The 27,479-nt window shown below is 44.0% G+C and overlaps 1 protein-coding gene across 5 annotated transcripts in view; it reads right to left on the reverse strand.

Moving 5' to 3' along the window:
- Positions 1-27,479, reverse strand: part of LOC132782172 (protein sidekick-1) — a 986,469-nt gene that overhangs the window by 194,311 nt on the left and 764,679 nt on the right. For all 5 annotated transcript variants that reach the window (XM_067473286.1, XM_067473289.1, XM_067473288.1 and 2 more), the window contains exon 29: positions 6,659-6,853. In XM_067473286.1, the coding sequence (XP_067329387.1) occupies positions 6,659-6,853 (195 nt within the window). The remainder of the gene's footprint in view (positions 1-6,658; positions 6,854-27,479) is intronic.

Here is a 27,479-nt window from a genome sequence, read left to right on the forward strand (position 1 = left end):
ACTGGAGTGGTTTGCCATTGCCTTCCCCAGGGATCACGCTTGGTCTGACCTCTCTGCCACAACCGTCCCGTCTTGGGTGGCCCTTCACGGTTTCGCTCATGACATCATTGAGGTGCTCAAGCTCCAGCGCCCCGACAAGGCGGTGATCCTTTGCTGGAGATTTTATCAATACTGGAGAACAAATGCTGCAGGGAAACATATGCAGATATAGGAGGGGGATTCTGAGGGTTGCGGTGTCAGGAAGCTTCAAACTTCAGTTGTAGAGCATGAGCTTCCTACTGTGCCTCCTGCCATACAATCCCTGCAAACCAGGCTACTTTTCTTTTGTGTCTCAGCAGTTGGTAGGATGCACAGCCATCCGTGGGGTGGGCGGTGTGTGTGTGTATGTGTGTGTGTGTGTGTATATATATATATATATATATATATATAGTAGGTCTTGTATTCAAAGTACCCCTAAGTGCTTAACAATAGAACCCATTGTTATTGCAGCAGAAGGAAGGAAATTATGAGAGGCAGCTATTACGTGCCCAGCAGTATTTCTTGCATAATCTTGTTTAATAGGCTCTATCATAGCTAGAAAAAAGTGGTTTCTCTTTAGACAAACATCATTCTTGTTTCTAATGTATAAAAGAGTGTATATTTGGTTGGTTGGTAGGAGGTCTGGCAAGAAAACTCCAACTGAAGTGCTGAAAAAAACAACAGGACACTAGTCAGTGATGGATGCCAAATACTTGTGTGCAATTTAAAAACTCTGAAATGCCATTTTATCCGAATGCAAGTTTGTGTGGCAAGATGCAAACGATGCCTGCTGAGGTTCTTGTGGGTTTTTTCGGGCTATAGGGTCATGTTCTAGACGCATTTCTCCTGACATTTCGCCTGCATCTATGGCAAACATCCTCAGAGGTAGTGAGGTCTGTTGGAACTAGGAAAAATGGGTTTATATATCTGTGGAAAGACCAGGGTGGGACAAAGAATTTTTGTCTGCTGGAGCTAGGTGTGAATCTCTCAGTTCTTGTGGGTTTTTTCGGGCTATATGGCCATGTTCTAGAGGCATTTCTCCTGACGTTTTGCCTCAGAGGTAGTGAGGTCTGCTGGAATTAGGACAATGGGTTTATATATCTGTGGAAAGGCCAGGGTGGGACAAAGAATTCTTGTCTGCTGGAGCTAGGTGTGAATGTTTCAACTGACCACCTTCATTAGCATTTGAAGGCCTGGCTGAGCCTGGGAAAATCTTTTGTTGAGAGGTGTTAAGCTGTGCCTGGTTGTTTCCTCTCTGTTGTTTTGCTGTTGTAATTTTAGAGTTTTTTAATACTGGTAGCCAGATTTTGTTCATTTTCATGGTTTCCTCCTTTCTGTTGAAATTGTCCACATGCTTGTGGATTTCAATGGCTTCCCTGTGTAGTCTGATATGGTGGTTGTTGGTGTGCTCCAGCATTTCTGTGTTCTCAAATAATATGCTGTGTCCAGGCTGGTTCATCAGGTGCTCTGCTATGGCTGATTTCTCTGGTTGAAGTAGTCTGCAGTGCCTGTCATGTTCCTTGATTCGTGTTTAGGCAATGCTGCATTTGGTGGTCCCTATGTAGACTTGTCCACAGCTGCATGGTATATGGTAGACTCCTGCAGAGGTGAGAGGATCCCTCTTGTCCTTTGCTGAACGTAGCATTTGTTGGATTTTCTTGGTGGGTTTGTAGATTGTTTGTATGTTGTGTTTCCCTCTCAACAAAAGATTTTCCCAGGCTCAGCCAGGCCTTCAAATGCTAATGAAGGTGGTCAGTTGAAACATTCACACCTAGCTCCAGCAGAGAAGAGCTCTTTGCCCCACCCCAGCCATTCCACAGATATACAAACCCATTGTCCTAATTCCAACAGACCTCACTACCTCTGAGGATGCTTGCCATAGATGCAGGCGAAACGTCAGGAGAAATGCCTCTAGAACATGGCCCTATAGCCCCAAAAAACCCCCACAAGAACCTAGTGATTCCAGCCATGAAAGCCTTCGACAATACATTGATGCCTGCGGAACTGCCCTTCCCTGCAGAAATATCCTTCTCTGCCTCAAGCATTTAAATGGTGGAGTTCTTTGGATGCTGGGTATGTAAGGCAGCGGCAGTCTTTAGGATCGGGAGGTTATCCAACTTATGTGTGGATATGTTTTGAGATACCCATCGCCCCTCGGCATGTTATATTGTTGTTGGCCATGCTGTTGATATTGCGTCTGAGTGAGTTCAGCTCCCATCTGTTCATTGTATATTTGTAAACAAACCATTTATTACAAAAAAGCATCATAAATCTCTAGGACACTCCGCTTGCAAATAAGCCAGCCCTCTAAAAAAGTAGCACTGGATTGTTAAACGGTGTTGGGAATGAAGGGAGCATGGCATGGTACAGGAGAGGCACGCAGACAAAATGTGGCTTACCCCAGCTCCTGTTGCTAATATCCCCCCTGAATTTGCAGGGGGGAAGATAGAGACATAATAATAATAATAATAATAATAATAATAATAATAATAATCCTTTATTTATACCCCGCTAACATCTCCCGATCTCTAATCTCTGATGGCCGAAAGCGAGGTGGTCAAACTATTACACTACACTGGCCACCCACAAATTCATAGATCCCTGGGTGAATGGGACATAACAAGAGACCCCACAAGATTATTTCTAGAATATCTTCATATCCAGAAGTCATTTCTGTTCCCCTATCCCATTCCCCTGGAAGAAACATTAACAACCTCAGATATGCAGATGACACCACTCTGATGGCCGAAAGCGAGGAAGAGCCGAGGAGCCTTCTAATCAAGGTGAAAGAAGAAAGCGCAAAAGCTGGGTTGCAGCTAAACATAAAAAAAAAAACACCAAGATTGTGGCAACAAGAATGATTGACAACTGGGAAATAGAGGAAGAAAATGTGGAGGCCGTGACAGACTTTGTATTTCTAGGTGCAAAGATGACTGCAGACGCAGACTGTGGCCAGGAAATCAGAAGACGCTTCCTTCTTGGGAGGAGAGCAATGTCCAGTCTCGATAAAATCGTAAAGAGTAGAGACATCACACTGGCAACAAAGATCCATTGCCTAGTCAAAGCCATGGTATTCCCTGTAGTCACCTACGGATGTGAGAGCTGGACCTTCGGGAAGGCTGAGCGAAGGGAGAGAGATGCTTTTGAGCTGTGGTGTTGGAGAAAAGTTCTGAGAGTGCCTTGGACTGCGAGAAGATCCAACCAGTCCATCCTCCAGGAAAGAAAGCCCGACTGCTCATTGGAGGGAAGGAGACTAGAGACAAAGTTGAAGTCCTTTGGCCACATCATGAGGAGACAGCAAAGCCTAGAGAAGACAATGATGCTGGGGAAAGTGGAAGGCAAAAGGAAGAGGGGCCGACCAAGGGCAAGATGGATGGATGGCATCCTTGGACTGACCTTGAAGGAGCTGGGGGTGGTGACGGACGACAGGGAGCTCTGGCGTGGGCTGGTCCATAAGGTCACGAAGAGTCAGAGACGACTGAACGAATGAACAACAACATCTCCCGAAGGACTCGGTGCGCCTTACAAAACGCCAAGGCCCAACACATCAATAAAACAACAGCATAACAATACAACGATAAATAAACTCATAAAGCAAAGCAATAAACATTAAAACAATAGCAATAAACATTAGACAATAACACCACGACACATTTAAAAATTAGGCGGGGCCAAATGTAATGAATAAAAATGTTAAAAAATGCTGGGCATGACAGGTGAAATGGATAGGTTTTTGGAGATAGGTGCGGTGTGCAGACAATCTTAAATCTCTAGTAAAGTGCATTTGGGACATGATGCTTGGAGTTTCCTATTCTGGGAAGGCACACTGGAACAGCCACGTCTTCAAGCTCTTCCTAAAGACTGCCAACATTGGGGCTTGTCTAATGTCCTTGGGGAGAGAGTTCGAGAGTCGGGAGGCCACCACGGAGAAGGCCCTGTCCCTCGTCCCCACCAATCGCACTTGCGACGCAGATGGGATCGTGAGGAGAGCCTCTCCAGATGAGATCGTGTGAGTTCGTATAAGGAGATGCGGTCACACAGGTAGGCGGGTCCCAAACCGTTTAGGGCTTTGTAGGTAAGCACCTGCACCTTTAATTGGGACTGGAAAATGAACGGCAGCCAATGGAGCTCCTTAAACAGGAGGGTGACCTCTCCCTGTAAGGAGCACCAGTTAACAACCTGGCTGCTGCTCATTGGACCAGTTGGAATTTCCGGGCCGTTTTCAAGGGCAGCCCCATGTAGAGCGCATTACAGTAGTCCAATCTGGAGGTGACCAAGGCATGGACCACCCTGGCCAGATCAGCCTTCACAAGGTACGGTCACAGTCGACATGGGCTTCTTAGGGATTTTAAGGGATTTAGCATCAACTACCCAGGAGCATCTGCCTTCAAACTTGAGTTGAAACTAGACTTGAACCAGAAATGCAAACCAACCTCCTGGTTACATATGTTCAGTGCCAATCACAAGCAGTGCGAAATGAACAGTAAAATGGAGGTGCTTAGCAACTGTAAGTTCAAATAGTAACTAGAAGGAGAAGTGGTTAATGAATTATTATTATTATTATTATTATTATTATTATTATTATTATTGTGCTGTTGAAGGCTTTCATGGCCAGAATCACTGGGTTGCTGTGAATTTTCCAGGCTGTCTGGTCATGTTCCAGGAGCATTCCCTCCTGATGTTTCGCCCACATCTATGGCAGGCATCCTCAGAGGTTGTGAGGTCTGTTGGAAACTAGGCAAGTGAGGTTTATATGTCTGTGAAATAATGTCTAGGGTGGGAAAAGAACTCTTGTCTCTTTAAGGCAAGTGCGAATGTTGCAATTGGCCACCTTAATTAGCACTAAATGGCCTTGCAGCTTCAAAGCTTCACTTGCCTAGTTTCCAACAGACCTCCCAACCTCTGAGAATGCCTGCCATAGATGTGTGTTGTGCAGAGCACCTGATGAACCAACCTGGATACAGCATATTATTCAAGAACACAGAAATGCTGGACCACTCTCACAACCACCATGTCAGACTACACAGAGAAGCCACTGAAATACACAAGGATGTGGACAATTTCAACAGAAAGGAGGAAACCATGAAAGTGAACAAAATCTGGCTACCAGTATTAAAAAAACTCTAAAATTAGAACAACACAACAACAGAGAGGAAACAACAAGGACATCTAATCACCTCTCAACAAAAGTTTGCTCTAGGCACTGCCAGGCAATCAAATGCTAATCAAGGTGGTCAGTTGAAACATTCACGCCTAGCTCCAGCAGACAAAAGTCCTTTGTCTCACCCTGGTCATTCCACAGATATATAAACCCTTTTTCCCAGTTCCAGCAGACCTCACAACCTCTGAGGATGCTTGCCATAGATGCAGGCGAAACGTCAGGAGAAAATGCCTCTAGAACATGGCCATATAGCCCGAAAAAACCTACAACAACCCAGTGATTCCGGCCATGAAAGCCTTCGACAATACAATAGTTATTATATTAAGCATGATTGCTCTCCAGCCCTAAGACCCTTGCTTCCAGAAATAACCCTCGCAGCCGCTTTGCTCCGACTCCTTGGAAGACATAAGCCCTTTATTCACAAACACCCCATCACTAAAATAAACTGTATGAAAAATAACATCAGAAAGCTAAGCTACGCAGAAGAAATCAAACCCTGTCTCTCTGTTTACATGTTCCTTCTTCAAAGAGCATGGTCAACCATCTGCATTTTCTTTCCGGTGATGGCATTTTTTAAAAGCACATAAATGTTCATGGGACATGGTCTGCAAAACATGACGTGCTCTCAAGATAATACAGTATCATGCAAAAAAAAAAAAAAGTCAAATCCCAGAAAGATTCTAAATTAATCTGAGCCCCATTTTTGGCAGGCAAGTAAGATCTAAATGCAATCAATCATTCAATTTATCATCTTGAGCAGAGTGAGCAAAGTGTGATTCAAGGGCCACAGAAGACCTATCCAGCCCCAAGCCCAAGCAAAATAAGTTGGAGGTTAATTTGAGGTTATTGTTTTGTTTTGAAACAGTCCCTAACAGTGGGTTGTTGTAGGCTACCAATATTTAAAAAACTCTAAAATTACAACAGCAAAACAACAGAGAGTAAACAATCAGGTACATCTAATCACCTTTTAACAAAAGATTCCCCCAGGCACTGCCAAGCCATTAAGGTGGTCAGTTGAAACATTCACACCTAGCTCCAGCAGACAAGAGTACTTTGTCCCACCCTGGTCATTCCACAGATATAAAAACCCTTTTTTCCTAGACCTCACTATCTCTGAGGATGCTTGCCATAGATGCAGGCGAAACGTCAGGAAAAAATGCCTCTAGAACATGGCCATATAGCCCGGAAAAACCTACAACAACCCAGTGATTCTGGACATGAAAGCCTTCGACAATACATAGTCCCTAATAGTCTAAGGATGCAGTGGTTGCCTTCCGTCAAACTGCAAAGTCCCAAAAGCATCAAAAAGGAGGAGAAATTGGTCCAAAGTTGGCCAAAATGGGAGCCAGACGTGACATCATATCACTTTTGGTGTTCTGAAACTTACCGCTGTGGCAACTGGATGGGTGCTAGGAGATGAAATGCCCATCTTTGGTGATACTGATTAGGACTCTTATGGAAACAGGCTTGCAGTCTTACCTCTCTTTTCCGTAGTGATGACCGTAGCTTCCAAGGGCTCCCCCCAGCCTTGACGCGTCTTGGCAGAGGCTCGGAAGATGTACGCCGATTCTGGGAGGAGATCTGTAGCCACAAACTGCCGGACTGTGGATCCAACCTCCACCGTGGTGAACTTGTTTGGGTTGCTGGTTGCCAAGCGGTATGCAATTTGATATCCTAGATTCATAATGACAAACACACAAAAAAAATAGAAAGTTGGTTGTGCTGTTTCCACTGTTTTAGTGCAGGAAAAACGCCAGGACTATTAGTGCATCCTAATTACTTATTTATTTGAAAGGCAAAACAATGCAATTTGCTTCTTTTTAGGGGTTACCAGCTGAGCTTTATAACATCTCTCCCATCCTCCAGGATTGATGCAGTACATTATCTGGGAAATTACGGACTATGTGATGAATGGAAAGGGCCTTCTGAGTGATAATCCACCGTGAAATTTGTTTCACATTTCGTTCTTTAAAAGAGCGAGATATACAAGCAGTTTCATCTTCTGGGAGAATATCGATGGGCTGTGAAAATGTGACAGATACCAAAGACAAGTATACACAGCTGAAACTGATTTTGACAAGGCAAGGCCAGCCTGGAATGTATCTGTCCAATGCCTTTCCTTGCAAATAAATGCTTAGGGCAGTGCGACCGAGCAGAGGCTCCAGGCGTCCATTCAAACAACAACATTCCATTTTATTTTGGGACTCAAGATCTAGGAATGACACGGAAGATGGAAAATGTATCAGAAACACAGGTGTGATACCCCCATTCCTCTACCCTACCTTTTGGTGCCACTAACCTTGCAATTTGGGGCAGGCTCATGGCATTTTAGATGGGTGAGTGGAAGAACAGTTGGCCTAGAGCAGTGTTTCTCAACCTTGCTAATGCCGCAACCCCTTAATACAGTTCCCCATTTTGTGGTGACCCCCAACCATAACATTATTTTCATTGCTACTTCATAACTGTAATTATGTAATTATTGTTGGAACACCTCAGCAAGCGAGAGTCCAAAAGTGGCAGGCTCAAACCCAGCACCTCAATCCATGGGTGATACCAGAAGAGACTCTCTCCTGGGCATACAGATGACTGGGAGACTTGGAAGGCGCTGAACAGACTACACTCTGGCACCATGAGATGCAGAGCCAATCTCAAGAAATGGGGCCACAAAGTGGAGTCCACGACAAGCGAGTGTGGAGAAGAGCAAACCACTGACCACCTGCTGCAATGCAACCTGAGCCCTGCCACATGCACAATGGAGGACCTTCTTGCGGCAACACCAGAGGCACTCCAAGTGGCCAGATACTGGTCAAAGGACATTTAATCAACAACCAAGTTTGCAAAATTTGTGGTTTTTTTATCTGTTTGTTTGTTCTGTTCTGTTAGAAATGTAATACAATGGTATGGTTGCAGATGACACGATAAATAAATAACTGTAATTTTGCTACTGTTAGGAATCGTAATGTAAGTATCTGACATGCAGGATGTATTTTCATTCACTAGATGAAATTTGGCAAAAATACCCCATACACCCAAATTTAAATACTGGTGGGGATGGGGGAGGATTGGGAGTCATTTGGGAGTTGTAGTTACTGGGATTTATAGTTCACCTACAATCAAAGAACATTCTGAATACCACCAATGATGGGATGGAACCAAACTTGGCACACAGAAGTCCCATGACCAACAGAAAATACTGTAAGGGTTTGGTGGGCATTGATCTTGAATTTTAGAGTTGTAGTTCACCTACATCCAGAGAACACTGTGGACTCAAACAATGATAGATCTGGACCAAACTTGGCACAGATCCTCAATGTGCCCAAACATGAGAACTAATGCTGTGATCCCTTAATACAGTTCCTCATGTTGTGGTGACACCCAACCATAACATTATTTTTGCTGCTACTTCATAACGTTACTGCTATTATGATTTGTCATGTAAATACCTGATACAGGATGAAATTTCTCACAAATACTCAATATGCTCAAAATACTGGAAGGGTTTGGTGGGCATTGACCTCGAGTTTTGGAGTTGTAGTTCACCTACATCCAGAGAGCACTGTGGACTCAAACAATGAGGGATCTGGACCAATATGCCCAAATGTGAACACAGGTGGAATTTGGGAAAAATAGACATTGCCATTTGGGAGTTGTTGTTGCTGGGATTTATAGTTCACCTACAATCAAAGAGCACTCCGAACCTCACCAACGATGGAATTGGGTCAAACTTCCCACACAGAACCCCCATGACCAACAGAAAATAATGTGTTTTTTGATGGTCTTTGGCAACCCTTCTAACATTCCCCTTGTGAACCCCCCCCCCAGGGGCCCCGACCCCCAGGTTGCAAAACACTGGCGTCCCCTCTCAAGTAGCCGAGCTAAACCAGCTCCTTGGTTTACTGAGGAGCTGGCAGCGTTGAAGCGAAAGAAGAGGGAACTAGAGAGCGTGTGGCGTTCGAATCCGAGCGAGCCAAATCGAACACGGTTTGTGTCCTTTTTAAGGGCATATGCCGCGGCAATAAAAGCCGCAAAGAAGACTTTCTTCGCGGCCACTATTGCGTCTGCAAAGAACCGTCCGGCTGAACTGTTCCGAGTTGTCAGAGGCCTTTTAAAACCCACCATCTCGGATGGGTGCCCTGATGACTCGGCAGCTCGCTGTGAAGCCTTTGCTCAGTTCTTTGCAGACAAAGTCGCTTTGATCCGCTCTGGTCTGGACACCATGTTAACGGCAGTCTCTGAGGATGTAACACGAGCACCTGCTTGTCCGGTTTTGATGGATTCATTTCAATTGGTTCAATCCGAGGATGTGGACAAGGTGCTTGGAGGAATGAGAGCTACCACATGCATCCTAGACCCCTGCCCATCCTGGCTTCTGAAGGAGGCCAGAGAGGGGTTGGCCAAGTGGGTGAAGGTGGTGGTTAATGCCTCCCTTCGGGAAGGCATATTTCCAGCCAGCTTAAAGCAAGCTGTGATAAAACCGCTGTTGAAAAAACCATCACTGGACCCCACTCAATTCGTCAACTTTCGGCCTGTTTCCAATCTCCCCTTTTTGGGCAAAGTCTTGGAACGTGTGGTGGCCTCACAACTCCAGGCATTCTTGGTAGACACGGATTATCTGGATCCGGCACAGTCTGGCTTTAGGCCAGGGCATGGTACCGAGACAGCCTTGGTCGCCTTAGTGGATGATCTGCGCCGGGAGCTCGACAGGGGGAGTGTGTCCCTGTTGGTGCTGCTTGACCTCTCAGCGGCCTTCGATACCGTCGACCACGGTATCCTTCTGGGACGCCTCGCGGGAATGGGTCTTGGAGGAACTGTTTTACAGTGGCTCCACTCATTCCTCGAGGGTCGGTCTCAGAAGGTGTTACTGGGGGACTCCTGTTCAACCCCACAACCTTTGTCTTGTGGGGTTCCTCAGGGTTCAATATTGTCTCCCATGCTGTTTAACATCTACATGAAGCCGCTGGGTGAGATCATCCAGAGTTTCGGGGTGCGATGTCATCTGTACGCAGATGATGTCCAACTCTGTCACTCCTTTCCACCCGCTACTAAGGAGGCTGTCGAGGTCCTGAACCGGTGCTTGGCCGCTGTGACGGTCTGGATGGGGGCGAACAAATTGAAATTGAATCCAGACAAGACAGAGGTACTCCTGGTCAGTCGCAGGGCCGAAAAGGGTATAGGGTTACAGCCTGTGTTGGATGGGGCCGCACTCCCCCTGAAGACGCAGGTTCGCAGTTTGGGTGTGATCCTGGACTCATCGCTGAGCCTGGAGCCCCAGGTTTCGGCGGTGACCAGGGGAGCATTCGCACAGTTAAAACTCGTGCGCCAACTGCGCCCGTACCTTGGGAAGTCTGACTTGGCCACGGTAGTCCACGCTCTGGTTACATCCCGTATAGACTACTGCAACGCTCTCTACGTGGGGTTGCCTTTGAAGACGGCTCGGAAGCTCCAACTAGTCCAACGGGCGGCAGCCATGGTACTAACAGGAGCAGGGCGCAGGGAGCATACAACTCCTCTGCTGTACCAGCTCCACTGGCTGCCGATTAGCTACCGAGCCCAATTCAAAGTGCTGGCATTGGCCTTTAAAGCCCTAAACGGTTCTGGCCCAACTTACCTATCCGAACGTATCTCGGCCTATCAGCCCGCCAGGACCCTTAGATCTTCGGGGGAGGCCCTGCTTTCTATCCCGCCTGCTCCACAGGTGCGGCTGGCGGGTACGAGAGACAGGGCCTTTTCTGTGGTGGCCCCGCGGCTATGGAACGCCCTGCCCTTGGAGGTAAGATCAGCCCCTTCATTGATGGCATTCCGAAGAACATTGAAGACCTGGATGTTCAAGCAGGCATTTGGTTAACTCAATGCAAAGAATGGTAATTGACTAAAGGACTGGCAATATGACGACGAACAGGATCACGTTTTTAGTTAAGAGCTGAACTGGACTGGTATTGATGTATAAACTGTGTTTTTATGTTTTTATGCTTTTAACTGTATATTGTTGACTGTTATATTATGCTGTAAACCGCGTTGAGTCGCCGGCTAGGCTGAGAAACGGCGGTATATAAGTATTTAAATAAATAAATAAATAATAAATAGAGGCAAGGACAACCAGATAGTGGATAGTATCTGAACCCCAAATGGTTTCAGTTTGTAGCATTAGAGGACTATACGCTTCTATGGCACCACCTCTCCACATGCTCTCTCACATATAGAGGAAGTCATTCCTAGAAGAGTAGTCAAAAAAGCAAGAGTAGATGTATATGATTTGGACAGAAAGGTGATGTTGAAGTTAGCATGAAAGTAGACTGCAGGTCTACATATGATTGCTACTGCAATATCATACAGGGGACCAGCATCTTCCAGTGAATGTAAGAACTGCTCCATTAAATAGCAGTACATGTCCTCCTTACTCAATACTCTGTTTTTCACAGTGGCCATCTGCCAAATGCTTCTGAGAAGCTTCTAAGCAGGATTTGAACAACAATAACATTTTGCGCAAAAATACAAGACTGCCTATGCAAAGTCTCTCACTCTTTTTTGCACAAAACACATCGGAAACAACAAAAACATGGGTCCTTTCCCTTCTGCAGGTGGAGTGTCTTAACATGCTGAGGCCTACATTTTCAATAAAGGATGAGAACATTTGCATCCTAAATCAGGATAGCTTTTGCAAACTGGCTACATCAGATAGTCTAAGACTACAAACTGGGATAGGAGAAGGTAGCTGGAGTCACGGACAGATGAGGCGTAACCTCAATCATCAGGCAATTTGCAGAAATTTTGAGTTGGCCCAACGACACCCAACGACATCAATCAATGCATCCCAGGCAATTTGTCCTCTAGGACCACACGCCAACTATTCAAACTTATTCTACCCACTCTTGCCAATACACCAGACTTGCTTTCTTCTGCAGCCGACTACAAACCCAGTCCAGCTGCTCTGATCCAAAATCAATTTCGGTCAGGGATGGCAGGGATGGCTTTGCTTGTAGCAAAACTGTTACATGCTCCATCAAGTTTCCATGGTGGGAAGCATGGAGGAGGACGGCCAAATAAAGTCAAAGCAGAAGCAGCTGAACTCAACAGCAATGGACATCTGCTCGCCCTCTGACCGTCTTTTGAACTCTAAAGAGTTCTGCAGAATTCGGAGACTATTCCGGTGCCAAGCATCCTATTAATATGCCTGCAGCAGCTTGGACGTTCACCAGATTCCAACAAAAGAAAGAGGAAAGGGGCAAAATCAATGGGTAATGAGCAACACGCGGAGGCTTGTACCAGGGATGATATCAGACTGGATAGACAACATTCATCTCTTGCTGAGAGGTGGCAATAAAAAGAGGATTCGGAACATTCTTTGTCAAGCCAACTCTGTGCGTGCCATGAATCCACTTGCAGACTTTGGAGTTTAATTGGTATACAGATGGTGGTAATTGCGTGCAGTGGGGCTAGTGATGCTTTTGCAGATAACCTGTCCTCTCCCTATATGTCACTGTCTTTTTCCTCACTCAGGGGAAACAGGATGGTTTGTGGCAGCTGAATGGGAAAGTGGCTGCTCTTTTTGTTTCCCGCGTTGATGTGTCATTATGAGTCACGTCTCGTCTCCTTTGCCATTTCCGAGGTGCCAGAGGAGAGGCCCATGTTTCATCGGCACTCAAATTACAGCCGACAAGATTTGAGAGGGAGCCCAGTTGTTGAGGCCTGTCTTGGAACCGGGATGTACACAGACGAGAGATTCGAAGGGCCATATAGATATTTGCAAACTTGGCTCCACAAAACTCAGCATCGAAATGTGCCGCTTTGCCAGAGCACCTGAACCACAAGCGGGAGCCAGAAAGAGTTACGAGAGCAGAGCTTTCCAACGGCTGCTTTGGGTCCCACTCCCAAACGCTCCTCCTAATCAGAGCAGATCCACTGAATCGGAATATGACTCATGAGACCAGGTTTGAATCCACACTTGGCCACTGAAATCCACTGAGTGACTATGGGCAAGTTGCACTCTCTCAGCCTCAAAGGAAAGCAAAGACAAAACTCCTCTGAAGAAATGTTGCCCCTAAAAACATGTAATACGAGGGTTATCTGGAAAGTAGGGTTACACAATTTTTTAAATACAAAGAATGAATGTATTTAAATAAACCTTACATGGATTGCAATATTAATTATTTTTCCACATAATCACCATTCAGTTCAATACATTTTGTCATCTGTGGGACAAGTGTTTGATGCCTGTGTCACAGACGTCTCCCACCACCTTTTTCAGCCAGTTTGTCACTTCAATTTTCACCTCGTCATTGGAAAAGTGTTTTCCATCCAGATATTCCTTCAATTTACTGAACAGATGATAGCCACTGGGAGTGATATTGGGGCTGTGAGTGGGGTGGCTTGAAAGATCCCAACCAAAGATCCCAAGCAAAATATACTTATATTTTGTTTTGTTAATCTTATGGTTATGTTGTTTTTTACTTTGTATGTTTTGTGATGTTACCTGGGAACCGCTCTGAGTCCCCTCGGGGAAATGGAGCGGTATATAAATAAATAATATTATAAGTCAACAACTCTTGTGTTGCATGAGCAGTGTGTGGACATGCATCGTTATGAAGGAGACAGACTCCTGCCATCAGCATCCCACAACGTTTGTTTTGGATGGCTCTGCGAGGTTTCTTCATGGTTTCACAATATATTCTGTGTTGGTACAGCTGTACCAGAAGCTCCCACTTTATTTGCCTTGTATTAAGTGTTTGCTTGCAGCCCAAGGCTTGGGATTCTGCAGAAGGGTGGCTTCCTGTTAAAGTTTGCAGTTATAGGGCAGGCCCCCTGTCCATCATCGTTAAGTTGGGTTCTGCCCCATGTTCAGGACAATTGAGAAGGGAAGGGAGCCATTTTCAGTCAGTCTCAGCAAGGAAAGTCAATGTATAGGATGTGTGCAGACTTCTCCTGTACAAAGGCTTCAACCCTTAAGACCTCCCGGGGGAGAACAGTCTTAAGAGCAAAAGGATTCCCAAATATTCCCAGGGAAACAGCCCTAAAGCTCTGAGGAATTTCGGAGGGAAAAACAGCTTTGAACATCCAAGAACTCCAGTTGAAGGCCTATTGGTAGGTCCACTCAGTGCTTTGAGATGCAGTTCAACCCGGTAGTGGAGCCCACATCAATTAGGTTTAGGTTCACAGTCAGCCTGGGAGAAGTTTGGAAAGGGATTTTTTTTAGAGTAAAGTAACATTTAGAAGCCACCAGTTGCACAAAAGCCTGGAAGCATCTGTTTAACCTTTTGAAGACAAGGAAGTTTCTGTTGATTGTTCACCAATAAAGACTTTGTTATATTTCACAAGCCCTCTAAAGACTGTTTATGGTGAAAATCCTTACGAATTTCTCTTTGGGTCCCCTGGCTTCCCGCTGGGCTAAAGTTATACGTCCCGTTTTAAAACCACTTCATTTCAAGCCCAGTGCGCGACAGAACATATTCGAGACGCATTTTGACACATGGCATCTTAACATTACATCCTCTCCATAAACTGAAATAATTTTGCGATGAATCGCAGTTGCGTTCATGCCCTTAGTATTTAGGTAGCATATTACAACACAAACTTCGCACTTGGAGGGAAATGGAATGAGGACGCTCATCTCTAACCTGCACCACAAAGCCAGTTGATGAGCTACTGACGACTGGCACTGCTCGTTCGCTTCCGCTGGATTCCCACTACACTATACCAACTTACCCTGAGAAAATTTCCTGTGAGACCTATGTGCCTTACTTTCTGGATAACCCTCGTACATTTGCCTCAAGTCAGGAGGGAAAGTTGTTTCACTGGCATATAAAAAGGTAGAATCCCGGACTTCTTGAAAGTGGATCAACCACCTTCCTATATTCTCTGTTTTATAAAAAGTAGTATAATTGAGAATATTGGCTCTGCATTTTTCTAAGACATGTGTGATTGACTTAGAGAAGAGCAGAAGGATCTTCCCCATTCTTTGATCCATTTGGAATTTGCAACTTGTTAACAAGAACATTAGAAAAAAAAACCACGGTACCAGCTGGGTGCTGTTAGGCATTCATATCCGAAAGAGTCTAATCTTCAGAGATCATTAGCTGCGCACCATTCACAGTGAAACCGGAGAAAGAGAAAAAAGAGGGACCTAGTTTTGAATATAATTAGCGTTACCCTTTGCAAATGTTATGCAGCCTGTCTAGGTATGTATCCTGAATTGCACACTGTGAAATCTAGGCCTGATTTAATAAACGCTATAAGGTTTTATTTCACCACTTTTGAAAGCCTAGGAAAAGAGAACTCATCAAATGGTATACTGAAGGGATGTGCTCTGACCTTTTCCAGTTTCTGTACATGTGCAGAAAGCAGAACCAAAGGCACAGTCAGATTCAGGTGGGATGAAACATGACAGAGGCAGAAAGCCATTGTGGGAGGTGGGCTAGGACACAGGATGGGGGACAGCGGCCTCCGCCAGCAAGACAAAAGTCGAGAGGAGAGCAAAGTGAAAATAAGCACTGCAGCAAACGCCTGCCTGCGGGGGAAATGCAAAATATGAAGAGAAATCCAAACTTGGCCATTAGAGTCATTAAAGTGTAAATATGCTTGCTGTCAAACTCAAGAGGAATTCTCTTTTAATCTGTTTCATTTGTTTCCCTTCAACACATCTTCTGACCATTCAGCTTCTTCCCTTAAAGGCTTGTTTTATGCTTGCTAAGCCCCGCTTTGCCTCCATATACTCCATAGCTGGGAGGGTTATTTTTAAAGCAGCATCAGCATTGGCAGAATGCGGAAGGAAGAGAAACACAGATTTACTGCTTCTCTGCAGTGAAGTCTGCAATACGCAAAGCTTGAGAAGGAAAGGCAGATATTTGAATCTATCTGATTCTAGATTAGCAGTAAGTGCTGGCCTATAACAGGCAAAGCAAACAGCAGCTGCCTACATGAACAAGACAGAGACAAAGCAGAGACCCAGCTAAACATACAGTGCTACCAATCCTTAGGCATGCCACACTTTCTCATTCTAACACAGGGGTCCTCAACCTTCCTAGTGCCGCGACCCCTTAATACAGTTCATAGAATCATAGAATCAAAGAGTTGGAAAAGACCTCATGGGACATCCAGTCCAACCCCATTCTGCCAAGAAGCAGGAATATTGCATTCAAATCACCCCTGACAGATGGCCATCCAGCCTCTGTTTAAAAGCTTCCAAAGAAGGAGCCTCCACCACACTCCGGGGCAGAGAGTTCCACTGCTGAACGGCTCTCACAGTCAGGAAGTTCTTCCTCATGTTCAGATGGAATCTCCTTTCTTGTAGTTTGAAGCCATTGTTCCATTGCATCCTAGTCTCCAGGGAAGCAGAAAACAAGCTTGCTCCCTCCTCCCTGTGGCTTCCTCTCACATATTTATACATGGCTATCATATCTCCTCTCAGCCTTCTCTTCTTCAGGCTAAACATGCCCAGCTCATTAAGCCGCTCCACATAGGGCTTGTTCTCCAGACCCTTGATCATTTGAGTCGCCCTCCTCTGGACACATTCCAACTTGTCAGTATCTCTCTTGAATTGTGGTGCCCAGAATTGGATACAATATTCCAGGTGTGGTCTAACCAAAGTGGAATAGAGCATGGGGAGCATGACTTCCCTAGATCTAGACACTAGGTTCCTCTTGATGCAGGCCAAAATCCCATTGGCTTTTTTTTGCCGCCACATCACATTCTTGGCTCATGTTTAACTTGTCCACGAGGACTCCAAGATCTTTTTCACACATACTGCTCTTGAGCCAGGCATCCCCCATTCTGTCCAGATAGAAGTGCTGCTAGTTAGGAACTCAAAGGAGGCGGTAGCAGCAAAGAATGTTTGGAGAATCCACACCTATGTAAAGAAGGATCTGGAACTACATTTTTCGGCCTCCCAGGTGAGAGAATTACATTATCTCTAGCTAATATTTGTGGTAAGAAGAAAAGCCGAGTTGTGGAGCCACTTTAAGGACTTGCACATTTCGTTTCTGCTTGCTTGCTTAAAAGTGCTCAGCTAATTCACGGTCGGAGGAGACAAGTTCAAATTAGGGCTGTAGAGAAACACTGATTTGACCAATAACTTTATGAAATCGACCCAATAAAATAGATGGGAAAGCATTTTGTGAAACTGTCATCCTCAGCTTGTTCCACCAAATTGCTTCCGTGGATCATCAGAACATAATCGCGAGAGTAGGCTTCATTGAACTAAATGGGCCTCCGTTTGATTAGACATCTATTCTTTGATTCTCCAGTATGCCCACGGCACACAATGGCAAGGAATGCCTTCTAAACTTTGAGGCCTGCTTTTGGGTAAATCAATCCCCCTTCTGGCATTATAAGTTGCTCGAAAAAACCCAAAATATAATTGTGTTTGGGGCATAGAAACAGAGTTATACATTATACTGTTAAGTGGTCTAGTTAAATCACTGTCCTTTTCTGTATTTTGGAAAAAATAAATTGTATTGTGAGAAGAATGAGCAGACTGCTCAGGAAAAGTGTGCTCTCTATATAGCTTCTATCTGCTATAATGATTTTCACAAGGATACAAAAGGAGGTAGCTATTTTTATGATGGCAAACATTCTGAAGTTTCCCAGACTAAAAAAAGAGAAAACAAAATGTTAGCCTTCTTCTCCACAACACAATTTCACGCAACGATACCAGGCAAGATTCTGGAAAAGACAGTTAAGGGAGTGGTCTGCAAACACTTAGAAACAAATGCGGTCATCGCTAATAGTCAACGTGGATTTATCAAAAACAAGTCATGCCAGACTAATCTGATCTCTTTTTTTGATAGAGCTACAAGCTGGGTAGATGCGGGGAATAATGCCGTGGATTTCAGTAAGGCCTTCTTTGACAAGGTCCCCCATGACCTTCTGGCAAGGAAACTAGTCCAATGTGGGCTAGGCAAAACTACGGCAAGGTGGATCTGGAATTGGTCAAATGAACGAACCAGAGGGTGATTCTCCCCAAGGCTTCCTCTTCATCCTGGAAAGAAGTGACAAGTGGAGTGCCGCAGGGTTGCGTCCTGGGCCCGGTCCTGTTCAACATCTTTATTAATGACTTAGATGAAGGGCTAGAAGGCAGGATCATCAAGCTTGCAGACGACACCAAATTGGGAGGGACAGCCAAGACTCCAGAGGACAGGAGCAGAATTCAAAACGATCTTGACAGATTAGAGAGATGGGCCAAAACTAACAAAATGAAGTTCAACAGTGACAAATGCAAGATACTCCACTTACACAGAAAAAACGAAATGCAAAGATACAGAATGGGGGACGATGTCTGGCTTGAGAGCAGTACGTGTGAAAAACATCTTGGAGTCCTTGTGGACAACAAGTTAAACATGAGCCAACAATGTGATGTGGCGGCAAAAAAAGCCAATGGGATTTTGGCCTGCATCAATAGGAGCCTAGTGTCTAGATCTAAGGAAGTCATGCTCCCCATGCTCTATTCTGCTCTAGTTAGACCACACCTGGACTTTGTGTCCAATTCTGGGCAGCACAATTCAAGAGAGATATTGACAAGCTGGAATGTGTCCAGAGGAGGGCGAGTAAAATGATCAAGGGTCTGGAGAACAAGCCCTATGAGGAGCGGCTTAAGAAGCTGGGCATGTTTAGCCTAAAGAAGAGAAGGCTGAGAGGAGATATGATAGCCATGTATAAATATGTGAGAGGAAGCCACAGGGAGGAGGGAGCAAGCTTGTTTTTTGCAGCCCTGGAGACTAGGACGCAGAACAATGGCTTCAAACTACAAGAAAGGAGATTCCATCTGAACATGAGGAAGAACTTCCTGACTGTGAGAGCCGTTCAGCAGTGGAACTCTCTGTCCCTGAGTGTGTTAGAGGCTCCTTCTTTGGAATCTTTTGAACAGAGGTTGGATGGCCATCTGTCAGGGGTGATTTGAATGCAATATTCCTGCTTCTTGGCAGAATGGGGCCCATGAGGTCTCTTCCAACTCTTTGTTTCTATGATTCTATGAACTCTTGAAATACATATACTCTCCGGAATGAAACAGTTGATTTCAAAGTAGGTGAAATGGGTGAGAAATGGCCCTTAGTTAAGGCTGTGTTATTCCCCCTCCCATCTGATTTGAAGCCAAACCACTTTCGTATGTATGAAAGAAGTCATTTAAGATGCATTAGCAAGAAAAGAGCTCCAAATGCTCGACACGGCAGTCAATTGAAACAATGCAAAATAAAGTAATTCCATGGGAAAAAATACTAGAGTGTGAAACCTTTCCGGCAAAAAAGACGCAAAGACCAGGGGAAATCCTGGACAAAATCAAAGGAGAGAAATCAATAGAGGAAAGTGTTCTAAGAGAAATTAGTGCATACCCTAGGGTCCTAGAAACAACACAGCAATACATGCAATCAGCATTTTAAAGGCCATTAAGTTATGAAGAATAGGAACTCGGTATGAAAAAGTACTCAAAGTTTGCCGAACATAATAAAGAACACGAGGGATATATGTGGGTGGGGGAGAGGAGGGGCTGTGCATATCGATGGCTAGTCTCAGAGTAGACTGCAGAAAGGATCTGTGGTTGCAAGACCATTTGTCAAACCTTAAGATGACGCTAATGTTTGGAGACAGAAATGATTAAGACTTCCTCGCAAGGGGGAATTAATAATTCAAAACACTTAGAAAATACTTCTACAAGAATTTAGATATTTCCAGTTCCTGCTGATTCACAGGGCCGTCATTGAGGAGGGGAAAAATGTTCAGGATTCCAAATATGGAGTGCACACACATCTTTTACATGAGTTCTATACACCTTAATTGCATTGTCGTATGGTTTGTTGACAGTAATCATAGAATCATAGAATCAAAGAGTTGGAAGAGACCTCCTGGGCCATCCAGTTCAACCCCCTGCCAAGAAGTAGGAATATTGCATTCAAATCATCACTGACAGATGGCCATCCAGCCTCTGTTTAAAAGCTTCCAAAGAAGGAGCCTCCACCACACTCCGGGGCAGAGAGTTCCACTGCTGAACGGCTCTCACAGTCAGGAAGTTCTTCCTCATTGGGTTGTTGTAGGTTTTTCCGGGCTATATGGCCATGTTCTGGAGGCAATTTTTCTCCTGACGTTTCGCCTGCATCTATAGCATGCATCCTCAGAGGTAGTGAGGTCTGTTGGAAGTAGGAAAAATGGGTTTATATATCTGTGGAATGACCAGGGTGAGACAAAGGACTTTTGTCTGCTGGGGCTAGCTGTGAATGTTTCAGCTGATCACCTTGATTTGCATTCAATGGCTTGGAAGTGCCTGGGGGAAATCTTTTGTTGGGAGTGATTTTATGTGCCTGTTCTTCCTCATGTTCAGATGGAATCTCCTCTCTTGTAGTTTGAAGCCATTGTTCCGCGTCCTAGTCTCCATGGAAGCAGTAAACAAGCTTGCTCCCTCCTCCCTGTGACTTCCTCTCACATATTTATACATGGCTATCACATCTACTCTCAGCCTTCTCTTCTTCAGGCTAAACATGCCAAGCTCCTTAAGCTGCTCCTCATAGGGCTTGTTTTCCAGACCCTTGATCATTTTTGGTCGCCCTCCTCTGGATACATTCTAGTTTGTCACTATCTCTCAATAAAGGAATACTGACTTTTTCATGTCAGGAGTGACTTGAGAAACTGCAAGTCACTTCCAGTGTGAGAGAATTGGCCGTCTGTAGAGACGTTGCCCAGGGGACGCCCGGATGTGTTACCATCCTGTGGAAGGCTTCTCTCATGTCCCTGCATGGGAAGCTAGAGCTTACAGACGGGCGGTCACCTCATCTCGCGGTTTCGAACTGGCAACCTTCAGGTCAGCAGTTCAGGTGGCACAAGAGTTTAGTCTAGTGCCGAGAGTGTTTGACTTTGACCAGAGAATTGGCTGTCTGCAAGGACATTGCCCAGGGGACATTGCCCAGATAGTTTTTTGATGTTTTTACCATCCTTGTGGGAGGCTTGTCTCGTGTCCCCGCATGGAGCTGGAGCTGACAGAGGGAGCATGTCAACGACTTAAATCAAGAAATAGTTTTCTAAGATATACAGAGACACTTGCTGGAACACCTCAGCAAGCGAGAGTCCAAAAGTGGTAGGCTCAAACCAAGAACCTTAATCCATGGGTGATACCAGATGAGAGACTCTCTCCTGGGCACACAGAAGACTGGGCGACTTGGAAGGCGCTGAACAGATTGCGCTCTGGCACCACGAGATGCAGAGCCAACCTCAAGAAATGGGGCCACAAAGTGGAATCCACGACATGCAAGTGTGGAGAAGAGCAAACCACTGACCACCTGCTGCAATGCAACCTGAGCCCTGTCACATGAACAATGGAGGACCTCCTTGAGGCAACACCAGAGGCACTCCAAGGGGCCAGATATTGGTCAAAGGACATTTAATCAACTACCAAGTTTGCAAAATTTGTGTTTTTTTTATCTGTTTGTTTTGTTCTGTTAGAAATGTAATACAATGGTATGGCTGCTGATGACACGATAAATAAAATCCCTGGGTTGGATTTGAACTGGAAATCTTCAGGTCAGCAACCCAACCTTCAAGTCATCAGTCCTGCCAGCACAAAGGTTTAACCCAAGGCACCACTGCGAGCTCTGGCATACTGACTGACTGACTGACTAAAGGGGGACGGGGGGAAATACTAGTGAAATTCACAAATTCAGAGGAGAACTTCATCCTCTGGAAGATGGCCATGTGAAGATTGTCCTCTCCGACCTGGCCAAACAGACATTCAGATCTAGCAGGGCACTGATAATGCACAGCAAGCATATTTTTGGACTGGCTGATCATACAGGGCAATTGGGTGATGCGATCATCCACCATAAAATCACAGGTAATGAGAGGACACTTCCAGGCAAAGTGTTCAAGAGGAATGGCAAACATCCAGTGATGGGCTAACACATTTGGCAGAACATGTGAGCATCCCAGTTCCAACAACAAGCAGCCTGGTGCCAGTGAAAAGTTCCCAAGAAGCAAAAGCAAAGTGTTTCTCTCTAGTTGGTACTCAGCATACGGCACTCGTTGATGGTTTCAAAACTTTTTTAAAAATTTTTTATTACAGGGTTTTTCTTACAGTTGTTTGATTAAAAATAAGAAAAACAAAAGAAGAAATGAAGGTAAGGTAAAATAAGGGAAAGGGAGGTGGGGGAAAGGGATAGAGGATTAGGGTCCGGGACTCGTGCTGGATAGGGGAGGGATGAAAAAGTCTTGGGGAAAGATGAAAGGTATCCGGGGAGGAAAGAAGAGAGAGAGGGTATAGAGGTTGTGAAAGGGTTTTCTAACTTTCCAATCTTCTTCTCCATGGTTCCACCTATTATGTCATCCTGTCTTGAAAGGTATTAATCTTCTAATACTACTTCTTCCTCTTCTTTTGTGTCCTGTCCAGTTTTCATTAATGATAAGTATTCTTCGAATAAATTCCAGTCTGTTTTTTTCATTGGTCTTCCATATGAGTCTCTTAATGCAAAGGTCAGTTTATCTATGTCTTTAATTTCGGTAAGTTTCTTTATCCCTTCTTCCTTTGTTGCTACATCTCTCTGCTTCCATTTCTTTGCAAAAACTATTCTTGCAGCAGTAGTAAAATACTTAAACAGAATGTCTTTATTATGGTCTAGTTCGATTTCTTAATCTATTATCTCTAATAGAAAGTACTAAGTAGGTCCTAACTGTACTTTTGTTTTCAAAACCTTCTCAAATGTTTGCTGTATCATCTTCCAAAATACTTTAACTACTGGGCATGTCCACCATGAATGATAAAATGTTCCTGCTTGTGATTCGCATTTCCAGCATTTATTACCAGTGTTGCCATACATTATGCCTAATTTTTGTGGCGACATATACCACCTATAATACATTTTAAACCAATTCTCTTGTAAATCCGTTGAGTAAATATATTTGATCTTTTTTATCCAAATTTGTTCCCATTCTTTGTATTGTATTGGTCTACCAATATTCTTTGCCCATTTAATCATACATTCTTTTATTACTTCTGTTTCTGTGGCCCAATTTAGTAATTTGTTGTAGATTATAGTTCTAATTTTTTTTCTCAAAATTTCTCAAAATTTGGTCCCATATATCTTCTTTACCCGTGAAACCTAATTTTTTATCTGAATTGTAATGCTCTTTAAGTTGCAAATATTGAAACCAAGTTTCAAAACTTTTGCACAAAAATAGGTTAGATTTTTGTGCTCTTTTCTGAACCAAACAAAAGGTGATAGCATTATGCATCTCTTGCATGTTATGCCTCTTCAAGGTCACTAGTTTTCCCCAAAGAAAATGGACAGGAGCATGGTTTTGTGCTTGGAATACTAAAGTTGCACATTACTACCAAGCGACGTTTTTCAGAACCAGCAGCCTGCAGACAATACAACACATTTGAGCCCGAAAACATTAATTTGCTGCAAAATTACTGGAAGAGATATTATTGAATAGTGAGAAGAGTGAGAGGCTTCAGTTGTTCTGGTCCAGTTCTGTAAATTATTTTTATCACTGAGCACTTCAAAGGCTGGAGATGGGTGGGAATGCAATATGAGATCAAAACATTAATTTGCAAAGTTCATCTGATTCCCACTTTGAACCTGAGACTTAGTGGGGTTCTTTTGACATGCAGTTATTTCAAGAATTAAGAGAGAGATAAGCAGTAGATAGAGATGAAAACTGGGGAGGAGGAAGGCTTGAAAGAGGCCTCAGTTGGAGGCTGAGGATCATAAAATGAAGGATTGCTTCATTTTAGTCACAGTTGGAGAAGTACTGCAGAGACGATGAGTTGGAATACAAAAAGGGAAATCTGCTAAGTATTTAGTGTTGCACTCTAGAAAAGATGGGTTGGATTTGATCAGCAAGCATTGTGAAGCCCACCCAACAGCTGCAAAAGTAGGTTATGTGGATGAAATGGATTTGCCCGTTTACAGTTGACCTGTGGAGGGACCTATGAATTGTGAACTAGAAACAAACAAAACCGTTCCATGCAATCCTGCACTTAGTATTGATCTGAACTACAAGACTGTGCTGCTTTTACACCTGTTTTTCTGCTTCTGCTTCACTGAGAGGGTGTTCACAAAGGGCTAGATGACAGGCTACTGGAAAAGAAAACAAGAACTGTATTGTTTCTCTCTCAAAGAAAGAACTGAACAACAATGGAAACTCCTAATTACATTTGGACGAAGACATTTCCATCCACCAAGAGCTCGGAGATAGTAAATGTCGATGCATTCTTGCTCTTTTCTTTGACTGGTCTCAAACTGCCACCCTACACAGACGTACTGGAACACGATAGATGATGTATAACAAAAGCCATGCTGTTCTGTTGCGCGCTGGGCTGTAAAGAATTTCCTTTAGAACAGGACAGTGCAATCTTTGCACAGTGGGAAGCCAGCCCCAAGGAGAAGTTCTCAGAGACTTTCCACCACAAATGATCTTTAGATGGCTTGTGAAGTATAACAAAGTCTTTTATTAATGAACAAACAGAAATTTCTCTTGTCTTCAGTAAAGATAAACAAATGATTCCAGGCTTTTATGCAACTGGTAGCTTCCTAAACTTGCCCACGAAGGACAGGCAACTGTCTTCAATAACTTCTTCTTTACTTTAAAGGAAAGTCCCCTTTTTAACTTCTCCCAGGCTGACTGTAATCTAACCCTTACTGATGTGGGCTCCGCTACCGGGTCAAACTGCTTCTCAAACGCTGAATGGACCTACCAGTAAAGGCTTAGATGTTCTCCAGCTAGAGTTCTTTAGTCTTTAGGGCTGTTTCCCTGGAAATCTTCCGAGACTCTTAAGACTGTTCTCCCCTGGAAAGTCCTGGGGACTTTTGGTTGTTTTAACTAGTAATAATTTTGATGTTAAATTGTAAATTGTATATTGTATTTTGTGAATTGTTGGGCATCAAATTGTGCCTTTTGTAAGCCGCCCTGAGTCCCCCCTAGGGGGTTGAGAAGGCCGGGGTAGAAGCACTCCAAATAAATAAATAAATAAATAAATAAATAAATAAATAAATGAATGAATAAGCATTGAAGCTTTTGTACAGGGGAAGCTTGCACATGTCCTGTACATTAGCTTTCCTTGTTGAGACTAACTAAAAAATGGCTCCCTTCCCTTTCCAATTGCCTTGAGCAAGGGGCGGAACCAAAACTTAACGATGATGGAGAGGTGACTTGCCCTATGACTGCAACCAAAGGAAGCCACTTATCTGCAGAGTCCCTGAAATCAAGGGCTGCAAGCAAACATTTAATACAAAGCAAATAAATTTGGAGCTCCTGGTACAGCCGTACCAGCACACATGGAGATGAGTAATTTTTTTAAAAAAATTATGTAGACAGATTAAAACAAAGCCTACATACAAATATACAAACAATAAAACAAACAAAAATAAAGTAAAAAAATACTTGTTCTAGAATAAAAGAAAACATATTACAACCACACTCAAAGCATCAGAAAACACTAACTATACACAATCTACATTATTTAATTTAAGGGCTTTACATTGTTGCACTCCAGCACTGAAACACCTTTTCACCCAGCACCACACCAGAGTCCAGGACTATTATCTACAAAGGTTTATTAAAGAAAGCATGTACAAAGGGAAAAAGGGAATTTCCCCAAAGGGCAGTAAAATAGAGAATACAAAATAGCAGCAATCTAAAAATGACAAAGTACATGAAGGCCAGAGAGCCAAAGTCCACAGCAGTAATTCAAACTTAAATCCATAAGCAGGAAAACAGAATCATGGACTTGAGAGCTGAGACAGGAAAACCATCCTTATGGCAATGTTGTCTGCTCTGAGAGTTGTAAAGTCAACACCACTTAATTTAAGCCCGACCAAGTAGCCATGAGTTCATGCCAAATGCACCTGGGCTTCAAGGTCTTCTCGTGGATTTTCTCATAATGTCTAAGTAGTCTATTTTTCACTCCCTCCATTCTGAAACCTAATCTGGCTTCTCAGGAAAACTCCCCTGGTGCAAAAAAAGGACTAGAAGGTCCCAACTTCAGAAACATCAGTGCTGCCAGCCAGGGAAAAATCAATCCAGTTTGGCTCAACAATGCCATTCAGGAGACTGAAAAATCTGAAGCGGGAAACAAAATCTCATTGCTCTTTTTCATATAGTTTCAAGAACATGGACTTCTTTTCCACAAACAAACCCTGTGTTTGAGTATTTACTTGACAATAAGCGGGCACACTGCAGAGTTCCCTTTACGATAATGTAAGTATCTCAAGGGCAAAGAAGAAACCCACAGAGCAGTGGTTCTCAACCTTCCTAATGCCGTGACCCCTTAATTCAGTTCCTCATGTTGTGGTGACCCCCAAACATAACATTTTCAGCTACTTCATAACTGAAATTGTGCCACTGTTATGAATCGTAATGTAAGTATCTTATATGCAGGATGTATTTTCATTCACTGGACCAAATGTGGCACAAATACCCGATACACCCAAATTTGAATACTGGTGGGGTTGGGGGTGATTGATTTTCTCATTTGGAGGGCACTGACCTTGAGTTTTGGAGTTGTAGTTCATCTACATCCAGAGAACACTGTGGACTCAATCAATGATAGATCTGGACCAAACTTGACACAAATACTCAATATGCCAAATATATGAACAGTGATGTAGTTTGGGGATAATTTACCTTGGCATTTTGGAGTTGTAGTTGCTGGGATGTATAGTTCACCAACAATCAAAAGAGCATTCTGAATCCCACCAATGATAACATTGGGCCAAACTTTCTATACAGAACCCCCCATGACCAACAGAAAATACTGTGTTTCCTGATGGTCTTTGGTGACCCCTCTCGTGACCCCTCCAGGGGTCCCGACCCCCAGGTTGAGAAACACTGCCACAGAAGGATTTTTCCCCCGTGACTGCTAAAGCAGGCAAAGACCTGGAGTCTTCTTGACTGCTAAGTCACACAAAGATAGAAAACCCACTTTCCTTCCCTTTCCATCCCTTTCCTTTCCTCAAACTCTCTCCCCTTTCCCTCTTGTATGCAAAAGATTTTGGAACAGCTGCTTTCAGATCACATCTAATGACACTCCAACCACCTCGTGGGCCCTATTATCATCAGCGATGTATTTTGGGCTGCCGTCTGCCATCTGAGTAAATGTCGCATACCGTGAATGATCTCAGACTTTGTTTAACACAAAGCAAAAAAGCCGTTCCCCATTTAAGGGGACAGCATGACATGCGAAGACCTAACAAGCAAGACTATCTAAGGAATACAATAACCTGTTTCACTATAGGGAACATCTGAACATGCCAAACATAAAGGAACTGGATAGATTTCCAGGGAAGAGCCTAGGACTACTGCAAAAGAATGGCATTTACTGGAAGGTATT

Source organism: Anolis sagrei, chromosome X (assembly GCF_037176765.1).
Source record: "Anolis sagrei isolate rAnoSag1 chromosome X, rAnoSag1.mat, whole genome shotgun sequence".
In the NCBI taxonomy this organism is placed as follows: domain Eukaryota; kingdom Metazoa; phylum Chordata; class Lepidosauria; order Squamata; family Dactyloidae; genus Anolis; species Anolis sagrei.